Source organism: Homarus americanus, unplaced genomic scaffold, assembly GCF_018991925.1.
Source record: "Homarus americanus isolate GMGI-L3 unplaced genomic scaffold, GMGI_Hamer_2.0 scaffold28, whole genome shotgun sequence".
Lineage (NCBI taxonomy): Eukaryota > Metazoa > Arthropoda > Malacostraca > Decapoda > Nephropidae > Homarus > Homarus americanus.
This window is the reverse complement of record NW_024742238.1, coordinates 4,728,789-4,739,036: the sequence shown is the minus strand read 5'-3', so window position 1 is coordinate 4,739,036 and position 10,248 is coordinate 4,728,789. Positions and strand designations below refer to the sequence as shown.

General features: G+C 36.9%; 1 protein-coding gene across 1 annotated transcript; it reads right to left on the bottom strand.

Annotated features, from left to right (window-relative positions):
- Nucleotides 1-2,315: 2,315 nt before the first annotated feature.
- Nucleotides 2,316-9,498, bottom strand: LOC121876644 (succinate dehydrogenase cytochrome b560 subunit, mitochondrial-like). The gene is made up of 5 exons (XM_042381937.1): nt 9,441-9,498; nt 9,275-9,337; nt 5,602-5,804; nt 4,861-5,003; nt 2,316-2,838 (listed from the first exon to the last, which is right to left on the bottom strand). The coding sequence occupies exons 1-5, from the start codon at nt 9,455-9,457 to the stop codon at nt 2,734-2,736; spliced, it is 531 nt and encodes a 176-aa protein (XP_042237871.1). The 5' UTR covers nt 9,458-9,498; the 3' UTR covers nt 2,316-2,733.
- Between the last annotated feature and the right edge of the window lie 750 nt (nt 9,499-10,248).

The following is a 10,248-nucleotide window of genomic DNA, read 5'->3' as shown; positions in this document are numbered from 1 at the left end:
CCTGCCTATTTCCTTTTATTTAGGTTTACTGCACAGCTCTTCTTTATTAGGGTCTTGCAATTTCAAATATTTCCCCCTAAATGCTTTATCAAAACTGTTTAAGTTTCTACATTATTCGACATTTGACTCATCTAACAGCACAGAATTATGGCATATAATTTTGGCTACTTTCCTTTTTTGATATACTGTAATATGATTTAGCCTCATCTTATTGTCACCCAGTCTCCCTCTTTTTACTGTATTTTTTTATTAATTTTACTGGAAGTTTTAAAATTATATATTTTAGGAGATGGTTGTGTAGTATAGGGGGTCCTCGCTTAACGTCGAGGATACGTTCCTAAAAACGCAGCGTTATACGAAACAACGTTAAGTGTACCAATTTTCCCAATAAGAAATACATAAAATACAGGAGTTACGTTCCTGAGCCATCCTTTGCCCCATGAAATACATTACATATACAGAAAATCATTGCCATATCTATAGAAAATAGTGCATACATATACAACTACTAAGTTTGTATTGGTACTCACCGATGGGCGGAGTTGGTAGAGTGAGTGTGTGGTGGGTAGTGAAGCAGAGGAGACGGATGGCGGGAGGGGAGGAGTATGGCGGGAGCGGAGGAGTATGGTGGGAGCAGAGGAGGAGGGAAGAGGAGGAGGGTGGTGAGTCACTGAGACTGCGCCTAGCCGAGAGAGCATAGCACGGCCAGACGAAAGAGGGTGATGCACAGTAAAATGTAGTCTGTGACGGCGCAAAACGGCGTAGTATCGGATCACCGGGACGTTAAACGAATTTTTGGTCTCTTAAAGTTTAACGACGTTATACTAGTACTTACTGTATCAATAGTTGACAAAGTAAGGAATGAAGCTGTGAAGGGAATACTATATGAAACAGAGAAAAGGATGGTTGAAAATATGAAAGGTGAAATGTTCAGATGATTGTCACAGAATATAGGAATGAAACAAGAATGGGAGAATGTTTTAGGTGAAAGGGAAGGGAAAAGGCTAACAGAGAACAAAGTAGATAAGTAGAGTAAGGGATTATAAAGACAAAAGAAATTTTATTAAGGTGCATGTGTAAAACACAGTAAACCTCGTTTACCCAGACGTTGCTTAATACAGATCACATGGAGAACATCTTTGAACCTATGTCCAGCAATGTGTCAATTCCTGGCCCTTCCTAGGGAGGAAGAAGAGGAGGAGGAAACTGGACATTAATTTCTTTCCATTCTAGTTAGTCACAGTGGTGGGTGTCAGACCCGAGTGCTATTACTACACCTTCTCCTGAACCTCTTTAACAGATTTTACAATCTGATGAAGAACATTAAGTGTTGAACAAAATTATCGCTAAATAAGGGATAACGAGGAATAATATCCATGGACATGGAATGTAATTGTGTAGCCCACTCGCCTCCCAGTAGCACTCAGATCGGGTAAGGGTAAGCTGTGAGCTATGTTGTTCAACATGCGACGCAGTTCATCTGGGCATACACCAAGCTAACCCGAGAGAAATGTGTGGCTGCTGCCTGTATACCATAACATCAAACAGGGGGGAGGGAGAGTGAGGCTGGCTGCAGTTACAACTCACTGCCTCAAGACATGTTCACTTCCCACACATACACACCCATGCTCTTCATTTTTCTTATTTTATACAGGAGGTAGTTTTGTATTATATTTTCTTCATTTCTAAGCCACATTAGAGTACATATTGTAATGATGTGCATTTGGAGCACAGAATCCCCAGTTTTGCCGAATTTTTTCCCAGTGAGTTGACATTGTTAAACTAAAAATTGATCATTAAACAAAAAAGGGTATAAAAATTTTATATCGTTAAAACTGAAATATCGCTAAGTGAATCACCTTTAAACGAGGGATACTTGTGCAAGTGATTTAGTAGGACAGTACTGTAGTACATATGAGTGTTAAAACAATTGGCCTCACACTCACAACTACCTACCTTTACTGCCTTTATACTACTTTCAAAATCCCTTTGAAATTAAAGGTAAATACTTATTTAAACAAATAATCACCTTTATTAATGTTTTACAGGTTGTTATTTTGTTTTTCATTACAACTGTTAATTTGCCTATTATTTCAATGTGGTAGGTCTTCGTGCTTAGAAATTTGCAATAATCTGGATATATTGCGAATCTGGATCACATTTTCCCCCAATTGATCTGGATTAACGAGGTTTCACTGTACAGCATGTTAAGCTAGCAGGTAAGTGGCTAGCTGCTTGTAACCTCAATGTTTCCTTGATAACAAATAAAAATTCTTAATTAAAAATAAGAGTTGCGATACAATAAAATTACTATAATACAATTAGCTTTATTATTAACATAATATTTATATACAGGACTGTACATACAAATTAAATTGAATAATTTTCCAATGGTGTTCTTAGAAATATATTATCGTTCTATTCTCGATGAGACATCTTTCATTTCTATTCAATAATGCATTTTTGTACAAAAGCATCCAAACTACCACTTTAAAAGGGATTTCATACAACATGTATGACCTTATATATTAATTTTATGGTTTTTCAACTCAGTACTATTATGGGGCGTTGTTATTACCAAATAAAATAGAAGGTTGTTACAACTTACTAAATAATTCTACAGAACTTAAAAATATATACAACATTGCATGAAAAAATTTATACAATGAAACCAATTCAAAGATGATAAATTTTACCTCATTAATCACAGCTGGCCCTCTGCTTAACTTATGTTTACATAACAGCAACTACACCTGACAGAACCAAGGAAAGCCCAATTACAAAATAACCAGTCTGGTACAGCGTTCGCAGTGTGAATCCGTAACCTAAGTCCCATACCTGGAAAAAAAATAAAAATTATTAGAATTTTAATTTACTCCTGAAAGCCCTCTCCCTGTTTTAAGTTGTGTAAAATGGAAAATCACTTCTTGTGCATAATGTAAGTGATAATAAAAAAAAATAAATAAAATAAAATTTAAGTTAGATAAATTATTTCTTTAAATGACAACCAGGCAACATTATTGATTTGAAGAAAAGCAGAAACAGTTTACTTACTCTGCTAGTTTTCTTTCTTCAGCCTTATTCAAACTGAAGTTCACTTTATGATCTAGTGTTTTTTTCTGCAGTTCACATGGCCTACCATTTTCTTATTGCTCATCTTCTACTTTAATCATTTAACCCTTAGGCCCTGGGTGATCTGACTAGCGTGTCCAGGATGACGTTCCAGAACGTCCGCCCATTTTCCCGCCATTTTATTTTTATTTGTAAGTTTTTAAACTATTTTTGGAAAGGTTGATTTTTTTCTCGATTTAACCCCGCGAGGGGAGGAGGGGGGGGGTACTGCCAGCAGCACCCTAACCCGGGGCTTATGGGTTAACTGTCATGCTTTCCTACTTTATAAATATAAAGTCAAAGAAAAAATTCATGTTCCAAAAGCCATGACAGAATTTGGGTAAAGTGACAGCAAAGGTTCAAGTCTAAATGGAGAACTTTACCTAAATTCTTCTTCTTGGATTTCAAAACATAAGGCACAGTATGTGTAATGTAACTTTTTTCTTTAACTGTACCTTCTGTCTTACCTCAACTACTGTATTATAATAAATCATTCTGCATCCCCAACTTGCTTTACTCTTCTCATGTAATCTAGCTATGCCTTAACTTTGCTCTGGAACAACCCAAACTAAAGACTAGAGCAGCAGTTCCCAAGCATGGAGTTGCATAGAGATCATGGGGTCAACAGGGTCACACAGAGCTCATAGGGTCGCTGGACTCCAATAGAGCTCAAGGGGTCGCTGGAGCCACCTGAGTCTTGCAGCAGTCAAATGTGACTGAAGGCTGTGGCCGGCAGGTGCTGTCTGCAATCTGTAAAATGCTGCTACGACCACATATTTGGCAAGGGCAATCCTTGGTGGAGACTCCCATTGCTTTAGAATACGATGAAGTAGCAGGCTTTGAATGAAATGCCAAGGGTTACTTTTGTTGTCCTTGTGGTAACGTGGTAGTGATCCCTGTTCACACGTAGAGTTCCTGGATTCGATGCCTGACTCATAAGTTATAGTACAGTACATACAGGCAATCCCCACACTACAGAATCACGGGTAATGGAAATTTGCTCGTGGAATTATTAAATTATGACCCAAAAATTTGTGATACAGACAAAAAGCTCATCTTTACGGAATTTTGGCAATTTTTTTTTTAATTTTCAAACATAAAATTCGCGATATTTAACAACGAAATTCACTGAAATTAGAAAAAAAATTTCACGTGGATTCTTGGTGGTAACTACAAGACGGTTGGAGGGCCACTGACCTTCCCAGTCGCCAGCCACCACCACAACAATAGAGCTGCTCAGTTTGAATTCTTTCCACAGCTTGTGTTCAGTTATGCGTGAGTGTTTAGGACTGCTGTCGCCTTCATAGAATTATGGTTAATTTATTAAGATTTTCAAAAGAAAGAATCATGACATAGAAAAAAAAATTTCACAGCTTTTTATCAATTTATTTCGTGTGGATTCTCATAGTGGCTACATGATCACTGGCAGACGGCTCACCTCTCCAGTTGCTAGCAGCCACAACAACAATGGCACTGCTCAATTTGAATTCTTTCCCCAGTTTGTGTTCAGTTATGTGTCTGTGTTACTGTGTACTCTTATTCAAGATGAATGGAAAAAGACCATTAAGTTCAAGTGGTGATAAAAAATTCCATAAAAAGGGATTGCATTGGACATGCAACATCACTGGATAAGGTCACACTGGAAAATGCTTTGGAATCCCTGGTCTAGACTCGAGAGGATTAGCACCACTACTACTATATTAAAAACTGAGGGAGTTGCACTACATTTCTCCGAAACAATAATCTTACCAAATGTCTGACACCATTACAAAGGTGATACATGAACGGCATAGCCAAGAGGAACTTCACACCACAGATAAGTACTCCACCAAATTCCATGGACTGGACCAAGCTCAAATAATGTGGATAAGATCCAGGCAGAGCCAACATTCCTGTGGGAAGGAGTAGAATAAAATAAGGTGATTTTATCTTAAACCAGGGACAAATATATACGATTTCTAAAAAGTTACAAATACCTGTACACAGTATGGAAGTCAACAGGCTTCTGTCAACACAGCACACTGAAATAAGTTTCAGCTAGAGCATCCCCATTCTGATGAAAATTGGCACACAGTCTGATACTCTCAATTTACTCTGCACTTTCTTAATGTTACAAAATGTTGGTACTATACTATATATCTCAAACAACCACATCAGACTACAATTTCCAATTCTGCACCATTTGCTATACAGTCCCATGGATGATGGTAGGAATTAAAAGCAAAATTTTAACACAGTATATGTGGGTCACCTAATTTTCAAGGAAACATGACCCGAGTCACAAAAGACAATGAAAAGTGCCACTACCCTACATAAACAAGGGACACAAGTACCACATCCCCATTGTCTGTAAAACAACATTATCCAATAGATGGTGTGTTCCATTTGAAAACTATTATCCAGCATTATCAATGAAGTGTGCTAAAGAATCTTTATTGGATGTTGTTGTTTTACAGACACTGGGATATCACCCTTGTGTTAGTAACTCACCAATGCTAAATCCAGACATCAGTCCAGAAAGAGCCAAGCCAGAAGCACGATGAGAAAGAGAGAGCATCGATGTTATCTGTGGCTTATATATCGTCATATGAGGCGAGACAGGGCGACGCAGACGTTTATTCTTAGCCCAATAGTCCTCAGCTGTTTGATTATTCATTGCTGTAATAGTGGGCGTGGTGAAGAGTGCACGTGACCTGTAAAGTATTTTATAATGTAGGATGTTACATAATAGGGTAATAATAAAAAAAAAAAAAAAAAGCTTACACTACCCAATGTTTTCCCAAAAAAAAGACAATGTACTGTATACTGTACAGTATAGCAAGGTACCAATCCGAGATGGAATAGCTGGCCCCAGTCATGCTACTGTCACTGAAGTAGCAAACCCTATACTCATGAGGCCATTACAGTATTCAATCACATTTTTTTTTTATGAGCTTACGAACTAATGCAAGACGTTCAAAGGATCTCCATACTAAATATGAAAAGGGTTTCCCTTTCGGTTTCAGATACAGTATTACTGTATATGATGATAAAAATTTAATTTTCAATTTTCATGGGGAAAGAAATGGGGGTAAAAATTATGGACAGTTGCTCAAGTTTTCAAGCCAACTGAAGAAGTCTCTTAATGTTTATGAGAAAAATAATTTCTTTTATCATGACTAGAGCCAATCGGATGGAGGAGTGGCCCTTTTCCTGTTCAGGAGTTTGGTTTTAGTTTTCCCGCATATAACAAAGAAAGACATCAGTATCACTCAACCATTTCGATGCCAACACCTTTTTTGCATAAAAAAATTAAAAATGTAATGCAAAATGACACCTATTAATAGACTTCCCCCCATAGGAAGAAGTCTTGTCTGTCATTTGCCAACATGAACTTAATACAATAGTAACCTAATTTGATGGATAATAATAAGATAAAATTTTCAAGTAAAATAGTGTACTGTAAATAATTTTTACATAACTCACAATATTCCGACATGATTACACAATCTCAGAATGATGTAACAGGTGCGACCCACACGGGATTCGTGGGGGCTCTGCCCGCCCCCAGTGACTGCCCGCCTGAACTGCGTCACGTCACCCAGAGGATGGTTTGAGTGTGGAAGGAGCTATTCTTTGTACATAAAATAATGTATATTGTACTAGTAAATGTGATGAATAAATAAAAATAATGCCAATAAACTAAACCCATTGCATTGCCATTTGTCAATTGTGTCACTACACACGAGATTGTGAACAGCTGAGGACCCCCACTCAACTCCTGCTCTATGTGATAACTTCAGTGCACGTAAGAAATGTTTTTGCCATTATGTTTTTTGCCTACCGGGTAATTTTTTTTTTGCACTTTTTGTATGAAAGATTATGTGCATGTAAAAAAAAACATTTATCCACCTGAAATAACATGTTGAAAAATAACTGCTCTGGCATCCTTATCTGTCTTGCACTGGTTCAGTAACCACCTCCCAGGAACCCCCTGGTAAAGTTGGTGCTGTAATTGCTAACAATACAGAACTGTACTGTAGTGCAGTAAGTTCCCATCACCTCTGACACCTACTACACAGCACCACAAATTTGAATTATCCTCTTCTTTTGCTTGCAGTGATGGTAAGTGTTAATGGATAAAGTTGAGGTTAGGAGGTGCCATGGCAAGACAAAGACTGGGAAGGATGAATGAGATTAAAAACTGGGTTCCCATAGAGATACAAAACCTTGGAGGATTGATAAAAACAGCCAGAGAACGTTTAGGGTATGGAACTTTGGTCAGCAACTCTAGGATATGAGGATGGTACTCTGATTGATTGATTACTATTTTGGTAATAGGTAAGCAGATACAGTAGTTAACACCAGAAATACTTTATGGAATTCGTTTCATATTTCAACAGGTATTGTTTGGATGATAGTAAGTACAATACAAGTACTGTAATAAAAAAATATATGCCAACTTAAAAATTGTCATATCGTTTTTATTTTAACTTTAATTTTAAGCATTTTTATATTTTTTATTTCCTTTATTTATGATCATAAATCGCCCATTGTGGGCAGGGCATGAAAGATGAGGGAAATTATGGGGTAAAACATGGCAAAAAAACTGATCACATAGCAGTAATTTCATGACCCTACATGCATTGTAGGCAAAGAAATACAAAAATTTAACGTACTGGGTAAATAATTCTTATTATGTTTATCTATCAGACCAAAGCATCCAGGCCAGTAGTAGTATAACATAGACTTGGCAGTAACCAGGGGAGCACGTATTCACCCACGGAAGTTGACCCAAGGGAGGTCAAGTTCACACGGGAACCAGAATTCTCACCGCCACTCAATCAGCTCAACCCGGCGTCATGACCTTGTTAATTCAAGGAACTGCTAACCGGCCAGCACTTCTGTTACCCAACCTAACACCCAGTTTAGTGTTAATTGGGAGAGGTCATCTGCCGGTTGGAGACCTCCAATATATAGGCCATGCAGCTCCTTTCACAACAGGAGTCTTGTAAGCATGAAGGGCCAGCAACTACGACCCCAGTCCCGCTCGTCGTCTCATCAAAGTTGTCCGTCACTAAGGGCAACGAGGTCTCAGCCGGGTCCATCGACAATGTGCTGTCGACTCAATGTGTAATAGTAAGTGCTGACTGTGTAGATGGTAGTAGTGGGGTGATCCTGAACCTCCCCAAAAATCGACTTAGTGGGAGTGCCCATTCTACTTGTTTGGTTATAAGAAAATATCATTATCTATTATACACTGTGTACGAACCCCCCCCCCCCGTTAATTCCACCTATTGAACTACAGTAGTAAAATAAAGCTGTAACACGCATTTGTGTTTTCTATACTACACTTGTATGGAGCCTGTGTTAATATACAGCATTATCTTCACACCCTCGAGTCACGCTACCTACTTCCCTCGCTATACGACTGTACTACTATAAACTCCTACCTTACCTCTTCATATGAGCTTTAACCTCATTATATTCTCCTGTGACGCCACATATTGTTGTCTGCCCTTAAACTAATAATTTTAAATCCAATCTTCGTGAAAATTAACCCCAACGCACCGGGCTAGGGTGCCGCTGGCCGTACCCCCCACGCGGGGTAAATCGAGAAAAATCAACTTTCAAAAATAATTTTTAACCTTTTCAAATGATAAAACAAAACAAAATAAGAGAAACTATATATTGACCTTCTAAAAACTTCCCTGGGGCTGCAGTGCAGTTGGAAACCTTTCATATACTATTACCAGCTACTTAAGGATCTTAAAGAAATTTTAAGGTTTATTATCGTTTCGGTCATCCAGCAAATTTTATGATGGGTTAGGTTAGGTTAAGTTGAAATTATATTGGTTAGGTTAGAATAGGTTTGGTTTGTTTAGATATCTAAATACAGGGATGACCGAAATGATAATTTATCATTTATACAAAACTATGTTCAAACTGTCCCATCAACTTTGCTTATTTCACATTAATATAAAGATTATAGTAACGTGTATCATTACCATGGTCAACAGATTCCCTTCACCACTAACGTAAACATTAAATTTTAACCAACTAACTACTATTACTTAATTACATTACATTAGGATTAAATGAATATGAAAACACCTAAGAGTAGTTATTGCTATTACATGGTTCACTTTTATTTCTTCATAGTAATGTTAAGGTCATCACTCACCATTGAGGACCCTGCAGGCTGGTGGGGTGTCTACTGGCCCCCCCACACCCTCTTGTCGCAAATCTGAAGAAAAAAATTCCCATTACTACCACGCAATACACCCCAACGTTAATTTCTATTCCAGGAGTGTAAATTCAACTAATGTACAGTAGAAAAGACTATTTACCGCAGCACCAGAGCCATCCTCGATGACGAAATCAAATGACAACAAAATTAAAGTTTATTATTATACTTTCCAAGTACCTGTATTTATAATCGTTAAAATGTTATAAAATCCTATTAAACTTTTTAAATGTTATCTAAATTATCTATGTGTTAAAAATAAATAAATATATATTTATAAATATTATAGCTGCTCGTTTACTCTTCAAAGATATTCATGGTTTGATTGGAGGGAATTTTGAAAACCCTTCAGCAGTATTACTTTCCGTTTCCTGTTCTACAACCTTCATATGATATATATTAAGGCTTCCTACAACATATATATTATCCATTACCCGAACCATGCATACTTTGTATGATAATGAAAATTTATGAAGTACGTACACAACTAATACACGAGACAATTTTTAGATCTAAAAGTTAATAAAATAATGAAGAAATAATAAGTGGACTCTATAACAGATAAAACTTCTATTTTGGGTAAGTTTTCAGTAAATAAAATACAACACAGTACTGTACTAATGCTGTTTCATGGATAAGTTGGGTAATGTGATACTTCTCCTTACTGTTGGTCTACCACAAGCTTAACCTGACAAGATATGCATTCAGTACTCTAATATGTAAGGCTTTTTCAGTTTGCAAGTCTTATTTACTTCAATCCTTTGAGGTAATTTTCTTAATATTTTAAAAATACATACTGTATTTTAAAGTGAGTTATTTAACATTTTATTCTTATTTAACTTTTTATTATACTGTATTTGCTTTGATATATATACCTACCTTTACTAATAAAACTTATTATTTTTTTGGCT

Excerpts from the sequence above, each read along its gene's own strand:
- LOC121876644 (XM_042381937.1), bottom strand. Across the intron at positions 5,805-9,274 it reads AGCCTGCAGGGTCCTCAATG|GTCACGTGCACTCTTCACCA; the intron begins GTGAGTGATGAC and ends AATACTTTACAG. Across the intron at positions 5,004-5,601 it reads GATGTCTGGATTTAGCATTG|GAATGTTGGCTCTGCCTGGA; the intron begins GTGAGTTACTAA and ends TCCTTCCCACAG.